The sequence below is a fragment of the Anser anser genome, assembly GCF_964211835.1.
Source record: "Anser anser genome assembly, chromosome: 37".
Classification (NCBI taxonomy): Eukaryota; Metazoa; Chordata; class Aves; order Anseriformes; family Anatidae; genus Anser; species Anser anser.
In genome coordinates this window covers 76,370-98,722 of record NC_139758.1, presented here as the reverse complement: position 1 = coordinate 98,722, position 22,353 = coordinate 76,370, and the positions used below count along the sequence as shown (strand labels likewise).

Below are 22,353 nucleotides of genomic sequence, written 5' to 3'. Positions count from 1 at the left end.
GAGAAAACGGGGCGAGGAGCATCGGAGTGGAAGGCGGAATTTTATTAATTAACAAAATTTACGAGGTGGGGGGGGGGTGGTGGGGGAGGGGGACAACCCCAGCTCAGTCACCCTGGGGGGGTCCCCGAGGGCGCTACGGGACCAGGGGACCGAGCCGGGGGGGCTGGAGGTCCAGGGGCAGGTCCAGGGGCACGACCCCGGGGAGAAGCGGCGTCAAGCCCAGGCCACGCAGCGGCAGCGCTCCCAGGAGGGCGCCTGGGGGGAGATAGGGGGGGACGCGGGGTCAGGACACCTCCAGCGATGGTTTCTCCACCCTTCCACCCACCCATCATCGATGGTTTCTTCATCCATCCACCCTTCCATCCATCTGTCTTCAATGGTTCCTCCACCCACCCATCATCAATAGTTCCTCCACCCATCCATCATCCACGGTTCCTCCACCCACCCATCATCCATGCTTCCTCCACCCTTCCATCCATCATCAACGGTTTCTCCACCCCATCTCCCCATCCCTCATCAAAGGTTTCTCCATCCACTCATCGTCAACAGCTTCTCCATCTGTTCTTCCGTCCCTCATCAACAGTTTCTCCATCCAACCACCCTTCCATCCATCCATCTTCAGAGGTTTCTCCATCCGTCCGTCTTCAGAGGTTTCTCCATCCTTCCATCCATCATCAACGGTTTCTCCACCTCATCCACCCACCCATTATCAATGGTTTCTCCATCCATCCATCCATCCATCCATCCATCCATCCATCCATCCATCCATCCAACCATCTTCAGAGGTTTCTCCACCCACCCATCATCAACAGTTTCTCCATCCAACCACCCTTCCATCCATCCATCCATCTTCAGAGGTTTCTCCACCTCATCCATCCATCCGTCATCAACGGTTTCTCCATCCAACCACCCTTCCATCCATTTCTCCATCCAACCACCCTTCCATCCATCCATCCATCTTCAGAGGTTTCTCCACCCACCCATTGTCAAGGGTTTCTCCATCCAACCACCCTTCCATCCATCCATCCATCTTCAGAGGTTCCTCCACCCACCCATCATCAACGGTGTCTCCATCATCAACGGTTTCTCCACCTCATCCACCCATCCATCGTCAATGGTTTGTCCGTCCAACCACCCTTCCATCCATCCATCCATCCATCCATCCATCCATCCATCCATCCATCTTCAGAGGTTTCTCCACCCACCCATCGTCAAGGGTTTCTCCACCCACCCACCCACCCATCCATCCATCCATCCATCCATCCATCCATCCATCCATCTTCAGAGGTTTCTCCACCGGAGGTTTCTCCACCTCCACCTAGCTTTCCTGAACGGCTTTGTTCTCCGTCCGTTCCTTAATGCTTTCTTCCTCCATTTCTCCATCTTCAAGGGTTTCTCCACCCGTATTTCCAGGAACAGATAGACGGGGAAGCCATCAAAGAAGTTCAAGGGTTTCTTCATCCGTCCACTCATCCTTCTTCTGTGGTTTCTCCATCTGTTCACCCAACCACTCATCCTTCTTCCATGGTTCCTTCTTCCATGGTTCCTTCTTCCATGGTTCCTTCTTCCATGGTTCCTTCTTCCGTTTACGCAACCACCCACTCATCCTTTCGTGGTTTCTCCATCCACCCATCCGTCCACCCAACCATCCATCCTTCTTCCACGGTCTCTCCTTCCACCCATCTCCCATCCCCCTCCTCCTCCACTAATGGTTCCTCCGTCTGGTGGTCCCCCATCCCCTCTCCCCACCGCGTTCCCCCCCCCCCCTCGTCCCCCTCACCTGGAGACAGGTCCCGCCGCAGCAGCGCTCGGTGGGGAACACAGGTGACACCAGGGCGGCAGCCGGAGCCCTCGACGCACCACGGAGCTGTAGGAGATACGAGAATTAGGTGGGAACGTGGCCTGGAGGAGGGACACATCGGGGGTAGGACACGTGGAGGGACACGTGAGGAGGTCATGGATGGGCAGGGAGATGGAGGACATCACGGATGCATCGGGGACATCACGGACATGGGATGTCACAGGTGGGCAGAGAGGTGGAGAACGTCATGGAAGGACAGACGGGGGCGTCACAGTTGGACAAGCACGGGGGACGCCGCAGTTGAACGTCGTGAAGGGACGGAGGTGGTTGATGTCGTGGAGGGACAGACAGAAGATACGGTGAGCACGCTGAGGTCATTGTAGGCACATGGATGGAGGAACACCGAGAGATGGAGAACATCATGGTGGGACACCAGGAGACAGAGGACATCGTGGAGGAACACCGAGAGATGGAGAGAGGGACACCGAGAGGTGGAGAACGTCGTGGAGGAACACCGAGAGGTGGAGAACGTCGTGGAGGAACACCAAGAGGTGGAGAACGTCGATGGCGGATGTTTTGGAGGGACGTATAGAGGACAATGTGGTCACGTAGGCACGTCACGGTTGGTCAGACAGTTGTAGGACACCACGGATGGACAGACACAAAGGGGACATCACGAAGGGCCACAAAGGGGTGTCGTGGTTGGACAGAGAGCTGGAGAACATCACGGATGGACACACGTGGGGACGTCGAGGGTGGACAGACACGTAGGGGATACTGGGGTGGGGGGAAACGGGGACGTCGTGGATGGACCCAGACGTAGGTGACACCGTGGATGGCTCCATGTGGATGTCATGGCCACGGGGGAGTCCCACACAAGAACCTCCCCAAGGTGAGCACCCAAAATACCCGTGGCCACCTCCCACTCCGTGTCCCCGCGGTCCCCAACTCACGGCAGACGCTGGGGACACGCCAGGGTCCCACGCGGACCTTGGCCTGGCGGCAGGCGGCTTCGTAAGCGCCCAGGACCTCGCTGAGGACCTCCTTGTCCTCGGGGGCTTCGCAGAGCTCCCAGAGGCAGACGTCGAAGAAGACCCTGGGGTGGACCGCGGCGTGACAGCCCCCGAAGGGCCCCTGGGGGTCCCGCAGGACGCCGCAGAGCTCGGTGTGGACGAAGGCTTTCTTGGGGGGCTGCCGGCACGGGGGACATGCGGGGCCGGGGCAGGGACGATGACACGTGGCCGTGGTGGCCTGGTGGAGGTGGTCGTTGTAGGGGTGGCCGTCGAAGTTGCCGCAGAGGCCGCAGGTGACGTTGCGGAAGCTCGGGGACACGGTGACGGCCACTGCCGCCCCGGGGCCGGCGGTGACGCGGAGGCCGAAGTCGGCGACCAGGAGGGTGGTGGCACCCCGGGGTGCCAGGCACACGGCCTGGCCTTGCAGGCAGAAGGGCAGCGACGCCTTGGAGCCGTCCACCTGCGTGGGGTGGAGTGGGGTGGGTTGGAGGCACCCAGTAGGTGCCCACTCCTCCTCCCTGGTCCTCATAGCAGACATTTGTCGTTCTACCATCTGTCCAACCTCCTTCATCCACCCAACTTTGTTCCTCCAACCCTTTTCGTCTTTATCTGTCCATCCATCCATTCATCCATCCTCTTCTCTGTCCATCCCTCTACCTCTGCTCTTCACCCATCCCTTTTTCCAGGTTCTTCACCCATCCCTTTTTGCAGGTTCTTCACCCATCCATCCACCCATCCTATTCTTTATCTACCCCTTCTCCATCCCTGTTCCCATGTTCTTCATCTATCCACCCATCTTCTTCTCTGTCCATACACCTACCTCTGCCCTTCTCCATCCCTTTTTCCACGTTCTTCACCCATCCATCCATCTTCTTCCCTATCCATCCCTTCTCCATCCCTTTTTCCATGTTCTTCATCCATCCATCCATCCATCCATCCATCCATCCATCCTCTTTATCTATTCCTCCATCTCTGCTCTTCTCCAGCCCTTTTTCCATGTTCTTCATCCATCTACCCATCCTCTTCTGTGTCTATATCTCTACCTCATCCCTTCTCCATCCCTTTTTTCCACGTTCTTCATCATCCATCCATCCTCCACCCAACCATCCTCTTCTCTTTCCAGGTTCTTCATCCATCCATCCCTCCCCCCTCAGCCTTGTCCATCTCCTCTGTCCATCCCCCTACCCATTTTTCCTCCACCCCCACCTCGTTCTCCACCCCCTCCACCCTTGCCCATCCCCACCGCTCTCCCCTTTCCTCCTCCTCCTCACCTCCACCATGCTGGGGTGCCCACCCCGTAGCACAAAGCGGTGCTGGTGCACGGTGACGGTGACGCTGCGGGGGCCGGGGCCACCCCGGGGTGGGTCGGTGACGGTCACATCAAAGGCAGGGTGGGCGCCGGGGGGGCCGCAGCTCCGGGCCACCACGTAGGAGCAGTTGTCCGCCACGGCCATGGCCACCCCATCGAAGCTCAAGTAGTGCTGTGTCCCCACGGCCCGGCAGGTCCCCGGGGTGCCCACGGTAGCCGGTGCTGCCACTGGTTCTGCTGAGCACCTCTGGGTGCCCCCGTGGGAGTCGTCAGGGGACACGCAACCTTCACGGCACCCCGGGGTGCAGCCTGGGGCGCAGATGGCGTAGCGGGTGCCCGTGGGGCACTGGGGGGCTGTGGGGAGAGGGCGGTGTTGGGGGAAGGGCCTCGGTCCCCTCTGGGGGGCCAGGGTCCCACCCGGATGCTTGGCTTCTCCTGGGTGCTCTATGGGGTTGTGTCCCCATCCCACTAGTACTTTGAGGGTCCTGGGGTGCTCTATGGGGCCATGTCCCCTTCCCGTCAGGATTTATGGGGTACTGGGGTGCTCTATGGGGTTATGTCCCCATCCCACCAGATTTATGGGTTCCCGGGGTGCTCTGTGGGGCCATGTCCCCATCCCATCGTGATTTATGGGGTCCTGGGGTGCTCTATGGGGTTGCATTCCCTTCCCACCAAAACTTTTGGGGTCCTGGGGTGCTCTGTGGTGTTATATCCCCATCCCACCAAGACTTTTGGGGTCCTGGGGTGTTCTGTGGGGCCGTGTCCCCTTCCCATCAGGATTTATGGGGTACTGGGATGCTCTGTGGCGTTGTGTCCCCATCCCACCAAGATTTTTGGGGTCCTGGGGTGCTCTATGGGGCTGTGTCCCAATCCTACCAGGACTTCTGGATTTCCAGGGTGTTCTATGGGGCCATGTCACCATCCCACCAGGACTTGTAGTTTCCTGGGGTGCTCTATGGGGCCGTGTCCCCCTCCAACCCTTATCCCCGGGTCCCCCATGAGCCACTTACAGCAGAACCCCTTGGAACGCCACTCCAGAACCTTCCTCCCGGCCTCCTGGCAGGCAGCGACGTAGGCGGCGAGGACGCGGCAGACCCCCTCGCGGTGACACCGGTCGGCGACGCAGTCCCGGAAGTAGGTTTCGGGGTGAACAGCCTCGTGGCAGAGCCGGAAGGGCCCCTCCTTGTTCAGCAGCACCCCACACTCCCTCCCCACATCTTGTTGCCCCTTCCCCCCGACGTCCCCGCACCCCGCCGCGTCCCTGCAGCCCGATGTGTCCCCCACCCGCCAGCCCCCCGCCGGCGCCAGGTCGTTGCGGGGGTCCCCGTCGAAGTCCCCGCAGAGCCCGCAGAGGTGGCCGCTGTAGGCGCCCGGCACGCGGATGCTCACCCGCCCGTGGTGCCCTTCGAAGGCCACCCGCAGCCCCCGGGGGGTCCGCACCTCCACCTCCCAGCCCCGGGGCTCCAGGGTCACCGCCGAGGCCTTCGCCACGTGGGGCAGGAGGGTTGGTACGCCGTTCACCTGTTTGGGGGGAGCGCAGGGCACAAAGAGAACCCCCGGAGGGGTCAGAATCAGCGTTCAGCCCTTCTGGAGCCCATTTCATCACTACTCATAGTTTACTCAATCACTACTCTGGGTTTGCTCGGTCATTACTCGTGGTTTACTCACTGGGTCATTCACAAGCTACAGACTTGCTGCTCACCATCTGGCTACCAGTCCTCCAAGGCCACTACTAGCGGGAATCAGACAGGACTGAGCACTCTTACTGACTTCTCATGGTTTACTCCCTTGCTACTCACTCCCTGCTCGCCACTTTCCCTCTGGTCCTCCCAAGCAGCTTGTGGCAGGGTCTGGACTGGCCCAAACCCACCTAGTCTCTAGTTGTGCTTTACTCTTGCTACTCAGCACTTCCATCCAGCTAATAAATCTCCCTACTTACAACCTTCTCACCCATTATTTACACACTTGCTACTCATTCACTACTCACTCTTCACTATGTCACCCCCCAGCACCTCCCAGCCAGCTAATATGTCCCTGCTTTCTCTTTTACTGACTCACTGCTCATGCTTACTCTTTACTCGCTATGCATCCTGTGACAACACTGAGCCAGCTCCTACATACAGGCTTGCTCTTTTAGTAACTCACTACTCATTCAATGCTCATGCTTTACTTCCTACACATCCTTGGGCAACTCTGAGCTGGCTAACATCTTCTGCTTCCCAGATTTCTTGTCTACTCATGTGTTACTTATTACTCATTTGTTACTCCCCTTGCAAAATCTGGATTTACTTGGTCTTTACTCTTTATGCACCAATCGCCTGCTACTCCCTCTTTGCTCATCCCTTGGTCAGTCAACACATCCCTACTTAATCCCAGTTTGGGCAGAAAGTGCTACTCAGCATCCAGCCCTCTCCTCCCGGTTTACTCCATCCTCACAACTCCCTCCTTGCGGTCCTTACTCACTCCCCAGCTTCACACCGCCATTCCCGTGCTCCTACTCCTCCCTTACTCACCGTGACCCGCCCGGGCTCCAGCTCCACACGCGTGCGGCGCACGAGGACCTCGGCACCGGTGATGCCACCCAGGCCGCCCCGCACCAGGACGCGGAAGGGCTCTGGGCCCTGGGTGCCGGGGCAGAGTCCGGCCAGGAGGTAGACGCAGGAGCCGGAGAAGTCGTGGTGGAGCCGGTCGAAGGTGCGGACGTGGCCCATGCCCAGGGCTGAGCAGGTGGCGGGGTTGGGGACGGGGTTAGGGACCAGGTTGGAGACGGGTTTGGGGACGGGGACGGGGATGGGGTTGGGGATGGGGTTGGGCATGGTGGCACAGGGCTCCTGGGGGTGTTTGGATGAGCAGGAGGAGGCTGCGGGAAGAGGAGAAGCAGCGGTTAGTCGGGTTGTCCTTCAGAACGGTTCCTCAGTCCTCCTCCATCCCCTCTCCATCCAGTTATCCTTCTTTCTTCACCCTTTTTCCTGTCCCTTCAACCTCCTTAACCTATTTCTCCAGCCTTTCACCCATTTCCCCGTCCCTTCAACCTTCACCCACCCCTTCAACCTTCTTCACCCGTTTCCTCATCCCTCCAACCTCCTCCACCCGTTTCCTCATCCCTCCAACCTCCTCCACCCGTTTCCTCATCCCTCCAACCTCCTCCACCCATTTCCTCATCCCTCCAACCTCCTCCACCCATTTCCTCATCCCTTCATCCTTCTTCACCCATTTCCTCATCTCTTCAACCTCCTTCACCCATTTCTCCATCCCTTCAACCTCCTTCACGCATTTCTCCATCCCCATTCCCAACTCAAAGCCCATCCCCAACCCATTGGCTGTCCCCATCCCAGCCCCCCAACTCCCTCCAGACCCTATAACTGGGGTCCCTGTCCCTAATTAATATCCCCATGCCCCACTCACAGCACTGTGTCCCCTGTCCCTCGCCGACCCGATCCTCAGGATGGGCACAGAGCCCACAGAGCTGTCCCCGTAGCGTCGCTGGTGCCGTCACCGTCACGGCGCCGTCCCCACCAACGGCCACCCGCACGCCTATGGTTGTGACCACCCGCCGCTGTCCCCCTCTTCTCTCCAGGCGCACCCGGCCCCCTGCCAGCGAGAGGGGCAGGGGGACCCGGGTCCCGGCCACCTGTAAGGGAGGACATTGGATGGGCAACCGCAGTGTGGGCACCTGGGTCCCTTCCTCAGTCTTAGAAATGGGATTGAGTGAACCTAGACCCCAAGTTGTGGGGTCTGGGGGTTGGAAATAGGATGGGGAGAGGCTGGACACCTGGGTCCATCGCTTGGTTATGGGGTCTGGGGGTTAGAAATGGGATGGGGAGATCCTGGATGCCTGGGTCCACCACTTGGTTATGGGACCTTGGGGCTGGAAATGGGATGGGGAGGAGCTGGACACCTGGGTCCACCACCAAGCTATGGGGTCTTGGGGATGGAAATGGGATGGGGAGATCCTGGACATCTGGGCCCACCACCCATCTTGGAGTTCTGGGGGTTGGGAGACCCCAGACGCCTGGCTCCCTGCTCCCTCCCAGGGAATATGGGACACCCCCCTCACACCCCTTGTGCCACCCACTGTCGAATACTCACCCTCGCCATCGTCTCCTCGCCTCGGAGCAGGACAACCTCGAAGCCATCACCGTGGAGTGTGACATGACTGAAGGAGGCGCCCGGCCCCACGCCAAACTGGCCGCCCGCCGTGACATGGATGGTGGGCAGTTGGGTGCCGCAGGTGCTCACCAACGTCTGGGTGCAAGCCCCCGCCAAGCCGTAGCTCTTCCCATCAAAGGCCCGGTAACGCCAGCGCCCCAAAATGTGGCAAACGAGTGGGGGCTGCGAGACAGGGAGGCATCTGGGTGAGGTTTCCACCATCTTGCACGTTGTCCCCTTCGGGCAATGCACATCGTTGCAAGATGTCTTGTCGGGGACGCATTTGGGTGAGTTTTCCACCATCTGGCACGTCGTTCCGGATGGGCAATGCACGTCGTTGCAAGATGGCTCGCTGGGGACGCATTTGGGCCAGTCGTCCACCATCTTGCACGTGCTCCCAGATGGGCAACGCACTTCTTTGCAAGACATCTTGTTGGGCACACATTTGGGCCAGTCCTCCACCACCCTACACGTCGTTCCGGCTGGACAATGCATGTCGTTGCAGGATGGCTTGTTGGGCACACATTTGGGCCAATCCTCCACCACCCTACACGTCGTTCCGGCAGGACAATGCATGTCATTGCAAGTTGGCTTGTTGGGCACGCATTTGGGCCAATCCTCCACTATCTGGCACGTCGTCCCCACTGGGCAATGCACCTCTTTGCAGGTTGGTTTGTTGGGCACGCATTTGGGCCAATCTTCCACCATCTGGCACGTGGTCCCGGCCGGGCAGCGGACGGTGCTGCAGGAGGGCTTGTTGGGCACGCACGTTGGCCAACCACCCTCCATTTGGCACGTGGTGCCCTCGGGGCAGCGGACGGCGCTGCAGGTGGGTTGGTTGGGCATGCATTTGGGCCAGCCCTCCACCATGTGGCACGTGGTCCCCTCCAAGCAATGCACAGTGTCACACGTGGGCTTTGGGGGCACGCAGCGGGGGACGCCCTCCACCACTTGGCACGTGGTGCCGGACTTGCAGGAGATGCCGGTACAAGACGCCGCAGGCGCGCTCCTCACCATCCGCACGCACTTGGGCCAGCCTCGCACCACCCGGCACGCCATCTCGCTCGGGCACTGCAGGTCACCGCACGAGGGGATGCGGACACAGCGGGGCCACCCGTTGAGAAGCTTGCAGCCCATTCCTGCTTGGCAGTGGAGGTTCTTGCACGAAGGCCGGGAGACACAGGTGGGGTGGCCATGCACCACCATGCAAACGGTGCCGGGCTTGCAGGCAAAGTTCTGGCAGGACCCAGGGGTAGCAGCACAGTGAGCACCATTGCAGGATGAGGGGATGGAGGAGACCCCAGTGGAAATTTGGGGGACAGAAGCAGGGTGACCCCACGATGCAGATCGGAAGAGGGGATGGCTGGGAAGACACTGGGGCCAACCCTCTGTCATCGTGCAGGCCGTGCCCTTGGGACACTGGATGTCATTGCAGGAGGGTTGGTTGTAGACACACTGCGGCCACCCATCTGTCATCTTGCACGTGGTCCCCTTTGGACACTGGATGTCCCTGCAAGACGGTCTACGAATGGAGGTCTTGGGTTGCACACATTGGGGCCAACCATCAACCATCTGGCAAGCTGATCCCTTCTGACATTGGATGTCACTGCAGGAGGGACGGTTTTGCACACACTGGGGCCAACCGTTGACAATATTGCACGTGGTCCCCTTGGGACAGTGGACATCACTGCAGGAGGGTTGGCTGTGGACACACTGGGGCCACCCCTGCAGCATTTTGCATGAGGTCCCTTTGGGACACTGGACGTTGTTGCAGGATGGTAGCCTCACGGTGGTCTTTGTTTGCACACATCGGGGCCAACCATCAACCATCTGGCACACAGTTCCCTTCTGGCATTGGATGTCACTGCAGGAGGGACGATTTTGGATGCATTGTGGCCAACCATTGACAATGTTGCATGTGGTCCCCTTGGGACATTGGATGTCACTGCAGGAGGGACGATTCTGGACACATTGGGGCCAACCGTTGATAATATTGCATGTAGTCCCTTTAGGACATTGGATGTCACTGCAGGAAGGTTGGCTGTGGACACACTGTGGCCACCCATCTGTCATCTTGCACGTGGTCCCTTTGGGACACTGCACATTGTTGCAAGAAGGACGTCCTGGGGAGGTCTTGCTTTGGACACACTGGGGCCAACCATCAACCATCTGGCACGTGGTTCCCTTCTGGCATTGGATGTCGCTGCAGGAGGGTTGTCTATGGATACACTGAGGCCACCCGTGTAGCATCTTGCATGTGATCCCTTTGGGACACTGAATATCCCTGCAGGAAGGTCCCCTAATGGAGGTCTTGGTTTGGACACACTGGGGCCAACCATCAACCATCTGGCACGTGGTTCCCTTCTGGCACTGGATGTCACTGCAGGAGGGACGATTTTGGACGCACTGGGGCCATCCGTTGACCATATTACACGCGGTCCCTTTGGGACACTGGACATCGTGACAGGAGGGCTGTGAGTGGACACACTGCGGCCACCCATGTAGCATTTTGCACATGGATCCCTTGGAACACTGGACGTCCCTACAAGTCGGTCTCCTGATGGAAGTCTTGACTTGCACACACCGTGGCCAACCATCGACCATCTGGCACATAGTTCCCTTCTGACACTGAATGTTACTGCAGGAGGGTGGGTTCTGGACGCAGTGGGGCCACCCATTCGTCATCTTGCACGTGGTCCCTTTGGAACAGTGGAGGTCCGCGCAAGTAGGTCGCCTTGGTGAGACCTTGATTTGAACACATCGGGGCCAACCATCAACCATCTGACACATGGATCCCTTCTGACATTGGACGTCATTGCAAGAGGGTTGGGTGTAGACGCACTGCGGCCAGCTGTCTGTTATCTTGCAGATGCTCCCTTTGGGACATTGGAGGTCATTGCAAGTAGGTCTGCGAATGGAGGTCTTGATTTGCACACACCTGGGCCAACCGTCAACCATCTGGCATGTGGTTCCCTTCTGGCATTGGATGTTGCTGCAAGAAGGCTGGTTTGGGACGCATTGGGGCCAACCGTTGACAATATTGCACGTGGTCCCCTTGGGACAGTGGACATCACTGCAGGAGGGCTGGCTGTGGACGCACTGGGGCCACCCCTGCAGCATCTTGCATGAGGTCCCTTTGGGACACTGGACGTTGTTGCAGGATGGTAGCCTCACGGTGGTCTTTGTTTGCACACATTGGGGCCAACCATCAACCATCTGGCACGCAGTTCCCTTCTGGCACTGGATGTCACTGCAGGAGGGACGATTTTGGATGCACTGAGGCCAACCGTTGATAATATTGCACGTGGTTCCTTTGGGACACTGGACGTCACTGCATGAAGGTTGCCTTGAGGACATCTTGGTTTGGATACACCTGGGCCAACTGTCCACCATCTGGCACGTGGTTCCCTTCTGGCATTGGATGTCACTGCAGGAAGGTTGGTTGTGGACACACTGTGGCCATCCATTGAACATAGAGCACGTAGTCCCTTTAGGACACTGGATGTCCTTACAAGTAGGTTGTCTCTGAACACATCGTGGCCAACCATCTACAATCTGACATACGCTTCCCTTCTGGCACTGGATGTCGTTGCAGGACGGTTGTCTGTGGACACACTGAGGCCACCCAAGTAGCACCTTGCACGTGGTCCCTTTGGGGCACTGGATGTCCCTGCAAGAAGGTTGCCTTAGGGAGATCTTGGTTTGGACGCACCGGGGCCAACCATCGACCATCTGGCACGTGGTTCCCTTCTGGCACTGGATGTCCTGGCAGGAGGGCTGCCTGTGGACACATTGGGGCAACCCATGTAGCATCTTGCACACCGTCCCTTTGGGACACTGGAGATCCTTGCAAGAAGGTTTCCTAGGAGCCATCTTGACTTGGACACACCGGGGCCAACCATCGATCATCTGGCACCTGGTTCCCTTTTGACACTGGACGTCATGGCAGGAAGGCTGGTTCTGGACACACTGGGGCCAACCGTCTGCCATCTTGCATGAGGTCCCTGTAGGACACTGGAGGTCGTTGCAAGTTGGCTGATGCTGAACACACCTTGGCCAACCATCCATGATCTGACACACACTTCCTTTTTGACACTGGATGTCATTGCAAGATGGTTGGCTGTGGACACACTGAGGCCAACCATATAGTATCTTGCACGTGGTTCCTTTGGGACACTGCACATTGTTGCAAGAAGGCCGTCTTGGGGAGATCTTGCTTTGGACACACCGGGGCCAACCATCGACCATCTGGCACACAGTTCCTTTCTGGCATTGAATATCACTACAAGAAGGTCGGTTATGGATGCACTGCGGCCAACCATCCACCATCTTACACGTGGTCCCTTTGGGACACTGGGTGTCACTGCAGGAAGGTCTCCTTGGGGGAATTTTGGTTTGGACACACCGGGGCCAACCATCAACCATCTGGCACACAGTTCCCTTCTGGCATTGGATGTCACTGCAGGAGGGTGCGTTGTGGACACATTGTGGCTGGCCATTAATCATGTTACACGTGGTCTCTTTAGGACATTGGATGTCACTGCAGGAAGGTCGCCTTGGTGAGACCTTGGTCTGAACACACCGGGGCCAACCATCAACCATCTGGCAAGCTGATCCCTTCTGACATTGGATGTCACTGCAGGAGGGACGGTTTTGCACACACTGGGGCCAACCGTTGACAATATTGCACGTGGTCCCCTTGGGACAGTGGACATCACTGCAGGAGGGCTGGCTGTGGACGCACTGGGGCCACCCCTGCAGCATTTTGCATGAGGTCCCTTTGGGACACTGGACGTTGTTGCAGGATGGTTGTCTCAGCACGGTCTTTGTTTGCACACACCGGGGCCAACCATCAACCATCTGGCACGCGGATCCCTTCTGGCACTGGACATCGTGGCAGGAAGGCTGCGTGTGGACACACCTGGCCCACCCATCTGTGATCCTACACGTGGTCCCCTTTGGACATTGGATAGCCTTGCAGGAGGGTTTGTTGTGAACACATTGAGGCCACTCATCTCTCAACCTGCACGTGGTCTCTTTGGGGCACTGGACATCCCTGCAGGAAGGTTTCCTAATGGAGGTCTTGACTTGGACACACTGGGGCCAACCATCGACCATCTGGCACGTGGTTCCCTTCTGGCACTGGACATCATGGCAAGATGGTCGGTTTTGGATGCAGAGTGGCCAACCATCATCCATCTTACACGTGGTCCCTCTGGGACAGTGGATGTCACCACAAGTAGGTTGCACTGAGGGCATCTTGGTTTGGACGCACCGGGGCCAACCATCTACCATGTGGCACGTGGTTCCCTTCTGGCATTGGATCTCATTGCAAGAGGGCACGCTGTGGACACAGTGGGGTTGCCCATCTGCCATCTTACACGTGGTCCCTTTGGGACACTGGATGTCTCCGCAGGACGGCTGCCTCACGGAGGTCTTGGTTTGGATGCACCGGGGCCAACCATCAAGCATCTGGCACGCAGTTCCCTTTTGGCATTGGATGTCGCTACAGGTGGGTGCGTTGTGGATGCATCGTGGTTGACCATCAATCAAGTTGCACGTGGTCTCTTTAGGACATTGGATGTCACTGCAGGAAGGTCGCCTTGGTGAGACCTTGGTTTGAAGACACCGGGGCCAACCATCAACCATGTGGCACGTGGATCCCTTCTGGCATTGGATGTCACTGCAGGAGGGTCCATCGTGGACACAGTGGGGTTGCCCATCCGCCATCTTACACGTGGTCCCTTTGGGACACTGGATGTCCCTGCAAGATGGCTGCCTCACAGACGTCTTGGCTTGGATGCACCGAGGCCAACCATCCACCATCTGACATGTGGTTCCCTTCTGGCACTGGACATCACTGCAGGAGGGTGCGTTGTGGACACATCGTGGTTGGCCATCAATCATATTACATGCAGTCCCTTTGGGACAGTGGACATCATTGCAAGAAGGCCGTCTTGGGGAGATCTTGATTTGGACACACCGGGGCCAACCATCAACTATCTGGCAAGTGGTTCCTTTCTGGCATTGGATCTCACTGCAGGAAGGTGGGTTATGGACACATCGTGGTTGGCCATCAATCAAGTTGCAAGTGGTCTCTTTGGGACAGTGGACATCATTGCAAGAAGGTTGCCTGATGGCCATCTTGGTTTGGATGCACCGGGGCCAACCATCCACCATCTGACATGTGGTTCCCTTCTGGCACTGGACGTCACTGCAGGAGGGTGTGTTGTGGACACAGTGGGGTTGTCCATCTGCCATCTTACATGTGGTCCCTTTGGGACACTGGATGTCCTTGCAAAACGGCTGCCTCACAGAGGTTTTGACTTGGATACACCGTGGCCAACCATCAACCATCTGGCAAGTGGTTCCCTTCTGGCATTGGATCTCACTGCAGGAAGGTGGGTTATGGACACATCGTGGTTGACCATCAATCAAGTTGCAAGTGGTCCCTTTGGGACAGTGGACATCATTGCAAGACGGTCGCCTGACGGATATCTTGGTTTGGATGCACTGGGGCCAACCATCAACCATCTGGCACACGGTTCCCTTCTGGCATTGGATCTCACTGCAGGAGGGTGTGCTGTGGACACAGTGGGGTTGCCCATCTGCCATCCTACACGTGGTCCCTTTGGGACACTGGATGTCCCTGCAAGACGGCTGCCTCACGGGCGTCTTGGCTTGGATGCACCGAGGCCAACCGTCCACCATCTGACACGTGGTTCCCTTCTGGCACTGGACATCACTGCAGGAGGGCGCGTTGTGGACGCATCTTGGTTGGCCATCAATCATATTACATGCAGTCCCTTTGGGACAGTGGACATCATTGCAAGAAGGCCGTCTTGGGGAGATCTTGATTTGGACACACCGGGGCCAACCATCAACTATCTGGCAAGTGGATCCTTTCTGGCATTGGATCTCACTGCAGGAAGGTGGGTTATGGACACATCGTGGTTGGCCATCAATCAAGTTGCAAGTGGTCCCTTTGGGACAGTGGACATCATTGCAAGAAGGTCGCCTGATGGATATCTTGGTTTGGATGCACTGGGGCCAACCATCAACCATCTGGCATGCGGTTCCCTTCTGGCACTGGACATCACTGCAGGAGGGTGTGTTGTGGACACAGTGGGGTTGCCCATCTGCCATCTTACACGTGGTCCCTTTGGGACATTGGATGTCCCTGCAGGACGGCTGCCTCACGGAGGTTTTGGTTTGGATGCAACGGGGCCAACCATCCACCATCTGACACGTGGTTCCCTTCTGGCACTCGATGTCACTGCAAGAGGGATGATTTTGGACACATCGTGGTTGGCCATCAATCAAGTTGCACGTAGTCCCTTTGGGACAGTGGACGTCATTGCAAGAAGGCCGTCTTGGGGACATCTTGGTTTGGATGCACCGAGGCCAACCATCTACCATCTGGCAAGTGGTTCCCTTCTGGCATTGGATGTCACTGCATGAGGGTGCATTGTGGACACAGTGGGGTTGCCCATCTGCCATCCTACACGTGGTCCCTTTGGGACACTGGATGTCTCTGCAGGACGGCTGCCTCACGGAGGTCTTGGTTTGCACACATCGGGGCCAACCATCAACCATCTGGCACGTGGTTCCCTTCTGGCATTGGATCTCACTGCAGGAGGGTGGATTATGGACACATCGTGGTTGACCATCAATCAAGTTGCAAGTGGTCTCTTTGGGACAGTGGACATCATTGCAAGAAGGTTGCCTGATGGGCATCTTGGTTTGGATGCACCGGGGCCAACCATCAACCATCTGGCACGTGGTTCCCTTCTGGCACTGGACATCACTGCAGGAGGGTGTGTTGTGGACGCATCGTGGTTGGCCATCTATCATATTACATGCAGTCCCTTTGGGACAGTGGACATCATTGCAAGAAGGCTGTCTTGGGGAGATCTTGATTTGGATGCACCGGGGCCAACCATCAACTATCTGGCACATGGTTCCCTTCTGGCACTGGATATCACTGCAGGAGGGCACGTTGTGGACACATTGGGGTTGTCCATCCGCCATCTTACACGTGGTCCCTTTGGGACACTGGATATCACTGCAGGAACGATGTTGGGCAACGCATTTGGGTCCACCTTCCACTATGTTGCAGACGGTTCCTTTTGCACACTGCATGTCCTCACACGTCCTTTTTTTCTGGGTTGGCTGTGTATGGGATATCTTGGTTTGAACACACCGGGGCCAACCATCAACCATCTGGCACGTGGCTCCCTTCTGGCACTGGACATCGCTGCATGAAGGTGGGTTGTGGATGCATCGTGGTTGGCCATTAATCATGTTGCATGTGGTCTCTTTAGGACACTGTATGTCACTGCAGGAAGGTTGCCTTGGTGAGACTTTGGTTTGAACACACCGGGGCCAACCATCAACCATCTGACACATGGTTCCCTTCTGGCACTGGACATCGCTGCAGGAAGGTGGGTTAGGGACACACCGAGGTTGGTTGTCCGTCATCTTACATGAGGTCCCTCGGTGACACCACACATTGGCACAAGATGGCTGCGCACTGGGTAGCTGTTTCGGGATGGGATGGGAGTAGAAATATCTCCTGGTGCCTGCCCAGTTGGGAGAAGCCAGTTGCTGGTGGAAGGGTCCACTCTGCACGCAGCGGGGCCAACCCTGTGCCATGAGGCACCTGGTCCCCTTCGGGCACTGGATGTTGCTGCAGGAGGGTGGGTTGTGGATACACTTGGGCCAACCTTTGATCATCTTGCACACGGTGCCTTGGGAACATCGGATGTCGTTGCATGATGGCAGGGGACCGACGCATTTGGGCCACCCGTCTACTATTTTGCACACCGTCCCCATTTGGCAACGGATGTCCTCGCACGATGGTGTTTTATGGATGGCTTGCGAGTAGGAGGTCTTGGTTGGCCCGCACCAAGGCCAGCCATCGACCATGTGGCACACGGTTCCCTTCTGGCATTGGATGTCATCACAGGAGGGCGGGTTGTGGACACACTGCGCTTGGCCGTCAGTCACCTTGCATGAGGTTCCTTTGGGACACTGGATGTCCCGACAAGGTTGTCTTGGGGACGTCTTGCTTTGGACACACCGTGGCCAACCATCGACGATCTGGCATGAGGTTCCCTTCTCGCATTTGATGTCACTGCAGGAGGGGCGGTTCTGGACGCAGTGGGGCCACCCATCCGTTATCTTGCACGTGGTCCTTTTGGGACAGTGGATGTCACTGCAGGAAGGTCGTCTTGGGGACGTCTTGGTGGGGACACACTGGGGCCAACCATCCACCACCTTGCACGTGGTCCCTTTCGTACAGGGAACGTTTTGGCACGAGGGGGGTGCCTGGAGGGCTGGCGGTGGTGGCACTTCCCTCTGGAAGACCTGCTTGCGCACGCATTTGGGCCACCCGTCCACCATTTTGCAGTGGGTCCCCTTCAAACACTGAATGTCCCGGCAGGACGGCAGGAGGTGGACACACCTGGGCCATCCGTCCACCATCTTGCACCGCATGCCCTCGCCGCACTTGGTGTTGTGGCACGAAGGCACGGGGACGCACTTGGGTCTCCCGGCCACCATCTGGCACCGCGTCCCACCCTTGCAGGGGAAGTTCCGACACGAGGGCACGGGGACACACTTGGGCCACCCATCCACCATCTTGCATCGCGTTCCTGCCCCACAACGGAAGTTGTTGCACGACGGCAACGGGACGCATTTGGGCAATCCGTCCACCATCTGGCACCGAGTTCCAGCTCCACATCGGGTGTTCTTGCATGATGGTAAGGGGACACACCTGGGCCACCCGTCCACCATCTTGCACTGAGTTCCTGCTCCACAATGGAAGTTCTTACATGAGGGCAATGGGACACATTTGGGCCATCCGTCCACCATCTGGCACCGAGTTCCGGCTCCACAGCGGGTGTTCTTGCACGATGGCAACGGGACACATTTTGGCCACCCGTCCACCATCTGGCACTGAGTTCCTGCTCCACACTGGAAGTTCTTGCACGATGGCAATGGGACACACTTGGGCCATCCATCAACCATCTTGCATTCTGTTCCAGCTCCACAACGGGTGTTCTTGCACGATGGTAATGGGATGCATTTTGGCCACCCGTCCACCATTTTGCATTCTGTTCCAGCTTCACAATGGAAGTTCTTACATGAGGGCAATGGGACACATTTGGGCAACCCATCCACCATCTTGCATTGCGTTCCTTCTTCACAACGGGTGTTCTTGCACGAAGGCAATGGGACACATTTGGGCCATCCATCCACCATTTTGCACTGCATTCCTGCTTCACAACGGGTGTTTTTACATGAGGGTAGTGGGATGCATTTTGGCCATCCATCAACCATCTTGCATTCTGTTCCAGCTCCACAACGGGTGTTCTTACATGAGGGCAAGGGGACGCATTTCGGCCATCCATCAACCATCTTGCATTCTGTTCCTGCTTGGCAGTGGAAGTTCTTACATGAGGGCAATGGAACACATTTGGGTAATCCATCAACCATCTTGCATTCTGTTCCAGCTCCACAACGGGTGTTCTTGCATGAAGGCAACGGGACACATTTTGGCCACCCATCCACCATCTTGCATTCTGTTCCTGCTTCACAACGAGTGTTTTTACACGAGGGTAATGGGATGCATTTTGGCCACCCGTCCACCATCTTGCATTCTGTTCCTGCTTGGCAGTGGAAGTTCTTGCACGAGGGCAATGGGATGCATTTGGGCAATCCATCAACCATCTTGCATTCTGTTCCAGCTCCACAACGGGTGTTCTTGCACGACGGCAATGGGATGCATTTGGGCAATCCATCAATCATCTTGCATTCTGTTCCAGCTTCACAACGGGTGTTCTTGCACGAGGGCAATGGGATGCATTTGGGCAATCCATCAATCATCTTGCATTCTGTTCCTGCTTCACAACGGGTGTTTTTACATGAGGGTAATGGGATGCATTTTGGCCATCCATCAACCATCTTGCATTCTGTTCCAGCTCCACAACGGGTGTTTTTACATGAGGGTAATGGGACACACTTGGGCCACCCATCAACCATCTTGCATTCTGTTCCTGCTTCACAACGGGTGTTCTTGCAGGAGGGCAACGGGACACATTTAGGCCACCCATCCACCATCTTGCATTCTGTTCCAGCTCCACAACGGGTGTTCTTGCATGATGGCAATGGGACACATTTTGGCCACCCATCCACCATCTTGCATTCTGTTCCTGCTTCACAGCGGGTGTTCTTGCACGATGGCAGTGGGACGCATTGGGGCCACCCGTCCACCATCTGGCACTGTGTCCCTTCTTTGCACGGGTAGTTTTTGCAGGAGGGCGAGGGGACACACTTGGGCCTGCCGTCCAACACTCTGCAAGTGGTCCCCAGCCCACATTGTACCCCAGAGCAGAGCTTGGCACTGCTGTGGGCTTGTGGATCAGCACCTGGGGAATAAAACCAGGAGACCGGTGAGCAACACCCCAACCCCTTATCAGACAGCAGAGAATCCACTGCTCAACAATCAGCTTACTTTTGTGACAAATAAGGCAGATTTTCCCACCTTTTCCTCTCCTCCTGCTAAAACCATCTCTTCCTTCCTTTTGGGTGCATATTCATGGGAGGATTTAAGGGTGAGTATTCTCTAAGGGCTTGTATATGGGTTGAGCGCTCACTGCTGCCCATTCCCAGGGAAGGGGATGGTGCAGTTATGGGGTTGCATGGATGTTGGGCTAGAAACACCAAATCTGGGCATTGGGGATGCAAAAGGAGAAGCGCAATGAAAGGGTGTATCGGTTTGGGGGCTAGAAATGCCAGATTTGGGGTGGGAGATGCAAAGCAAGAGGTGCAATGAAAGGATGCGTAGATTTGGGGACAGGAAGTGCAAAATTTGGCAGGTTGGAGATGCAAAGGGAAAGGAGGGATGAGGTGGAAAAGGAGGAGCCATTTCAGAGACTGGTGGGGAGAGGGGTAGGGTGGCATTTGGGTGCAGAAATGGGGGTTTTGGCCAAACTGGACTCACCACACTGGAGCACGAACCAGGCCCAGAGAAGCAACGTCTGACGAGGCCCCATCTGCACCACACGCCGCAGAGAGGACGGTAAGAAGTGGTGTGGGGGGACCCAGGCATCCAGGGACACACCCTGCCCCATAGACCCCACAATCCCCCATAATGGAAGGGGGACTCATATTTCCAGGACCCACCTTGACCCTGCTCTTCCCCATCGACCCCATTCCCACCTAAAATGGGGCAGGGGACCCAGGCATTTGGGAACTCACCCTGCCACACTGCACCCCATAAATCCCCACAGCTGGGCAATGGAACCAGCTATCCGAGATCCACCCCACCTCACTGCACCCCACAGAACCCATTCCCACCTAAAACGGGGCAGGGGACCCCAGACGTCAAGGACCCATCTTGCCCCACCATACCCCACAGCCCCATATCCCACTAAAATGGGGCAGGGGACCACGGTATCCAGGATCTGTCCTGCCCCACTCCACCCCATAGACCCCACGATGCCCCAGAAAAGGACAGGAGACCCAGGTGCCCATCTTGCCCCACTCCACCCCATAGACCCCATAACACCCCAGAATGAGGAAGGGGATGCAGGTGTCTGGGACCCACCCTGCCCCATTCTGCCCCATAGACCCCATAACCCTCCCCACCCTGCCCCATTCTGCCCCATAGACCCCATAACCCTCCCCACCCCCCTCAAATGGAAAGGGGACCCAAGTGTCCAGGACTCACCATGCCAGGGCCACGGGGCTGTGACTCCTCCAAGGGCTCTGGGTTTTTGTAGGGGCCAAAGGGGTGGCAGCAGCCAATGGCGTGCTGGCTCCACCCCCCTCAGTGCCACCCCCACTGGTCCCCGTGGAGGGGGTGGGGTCTGGGGGCACCCTGGCCCCGGGGGCAGAGATAAGATCTGGGGCTGGACGGATTCAGGCCGGTGCTGGCGCCAGCAGGGCGGCGGGGGGGGAGGCATGGTGGTGGCTCCTCTGCGGTCTTTCCATCCGTCTGCCCATCCAATGATGCGTCTGTCCATCTGTCCTTCCATCTCTCCTTCCATCTCGCCATCCACTCCTTCATTTATCCATACATTCATGCAATGATCCGTCTGTCCGTCCGTCCGTCCATCCACCCATCTGTCCATTCAATGCTTCTTCCAACCGTCCCTTCTTCCAGCCAATGATCCCTCCGTCCGTTCATCCATCCCTCTGTCCATCCCTCCGTCTGTCTGTCCATCTATTCGTCCATCCTATGATTCCTCCTTCTGTTGATCCCTCTGTCTGTCCATCTGTCCTTCCACCCATCCATCCATCCAAGGATCCCTCAATCCACTCTTTCATCCATCCCTCTATCCGTTCAACAATTCCTTCCTCGGTTGATCCCGCCGTCTATCTGTTCCTCCATCCATCCTTCCATCCAACGATCCCTCAATCCATTCTTCCATTAGTCCCTCCATCTGTCCATCCATCCCTCCATCCGTCTGCCCATCCCTCCAAGAATTCCTTTCTCAGTTGGTCCCTCCATCCATCCATTCCTCCATCCGTCCTTGAATGCAACGATCCCTCCATCCCTCTCTCTACCCATCCAATGATCCCTCCATGAATTATTCCATTAATCCATCCATCCACGCATCCCTCCAACAATTCCTTCCTCAGCTGATCTCTCCATCCATCCGTTCCTCCATCCATACAATGATCCCTCAGTCCATTCTTCCATTAGTCCATCCATCCATCCATCCACCCATCCCTCCAACAATTTCTTCCTCGGTTGATCCCTCCATCCATCTGTTCCTCCATCCATCTGCCCACCCAATGATCCCTCCATCCACCCAATTGTTCTTCTATCTCTCCATCCACCATCCCTCCATCCATCCTTCCGTCCCTCATCCTTCCATCCCTCCTTCCTTCCATCCCTTCATCCTTCCTCCATCCCCATAATCTCGTCATCCATCTCTCCACCCATCCATGCCTTCATCCATCCATCTGGGCACGGTCCCTCCTTCCCTTCCCCTTCCTCCTTCCCATCCTTCCCTCCCTTTCCCATGTCTTGTGCCCCCCAGCCCCCTTTTTGCCACCCCCCAACCCCC

The 22,353-nt window shown here is 57.1% G+C and overlaps 2 protein-coding genes across 2 annotated transcripts; both read right to left on the bottom strand.

The window, feature by feature from the left end:
* Positions 1 to 103: 103 nt before the first annotated feature.
* On the bottom strand, positions 104 to 7,926 carry LOC310888526 (IgGFc-binding protein-like). Its single transcript, XM_083815271.1, has 6 exons — positions 7,529 to 7,926; positions 6,637 to 6,983; positions 5,134 to 5,644; positions 4,086 to 4,477; positions 1,781 to 3,274; positions 104 to 255 (listed from the first exon to the last, which is right to left on the bottom strand). Exons 2-5 carry the CDS (start codon positions 6,937 to 6,939, stop codon positions 2,654 to 2,656), a joined length of 1,827 nt encoding a protein of 608 aa, XP_083671397.1. The 5' UTR covers positions 6,940 to 6,983; positions 7,529 to 7,926; the 3' UTR covers positions 104 to 255; positions 1,781 to 2,653.
* LOC310888525 (uncharacterized protein) lies at positions 6,949 to 20,916 on the bottom strand. Its single transcript, XM_083815270.1, has 3 exons — positions 20,280 to 20,916; positions 8,213 to 19,704; positions 6,949 to 7,754 (listed from the first exon to the last, which is right to left on the bottom strand). Exons 1-3 carry the CDS (start codon positions 20,407 to 20,409, stop codon positions 7,419 to 7,421), a joined length of 11,958 nt encoding a protein of 3,985 aa, XP_083671396.1. The 5' UTR covers positions 20,410 to 20,916; the 3' UTR covers positions 6,949 to 7,418.
* Between the last annotated feature and the right edge of the window lie 1,437 nt (positions 20,917 to 22,353).

Excerpts from the sequence above, each read along its gene's own strand:
- LOC310888526 (XM_083815271.1), bottom strand. The coding sequence starts at position 6,939 with ATGCCCAACCCCATCCCCAACCCCATCCCCGTCCCCGTCCCCAAACCC. Across the intron at positions 4,478-5,133 it reads GCGTTCCAAGGGGTTCTGCT|CCCCCCAGTGCCCCACGGGC; the intron begins GTAAGTGGCTCA and ends CTCTCCCCACAG. Across the intron at positions 3,275-4,085 it reads GGCACCCCAGCATGGTGGAG|GTGGACGGCTCCAAGGCGTC; the intron begins GTGAGGAGGAGG and ends CACCCCACGCAG.
- LOC310888525 (XM_083815270.1), bottom strand. The coding sequence starts at position 20,409 with ATGGGGCAGGGTGTGTCCCTGGATGCCTGGGTCCCCCCACACCACTTC. Across the intron at positions 19,705-20,279 it reads CTGGTTCGTGCTCCAGTGTG|GTGCTGATCCACAAGCCCAC; the intron begins GTGAGTCCAGTT and ends TTTATTCCCCAG. Across the intron at positions 7,755-8,212 it reads GCGAGGAGACGATGGCGAGG|GTGGCCGGGACCCGGGTCCC; the intron begins GTGAGTATTCGA and ends CCTCCCTTACAG.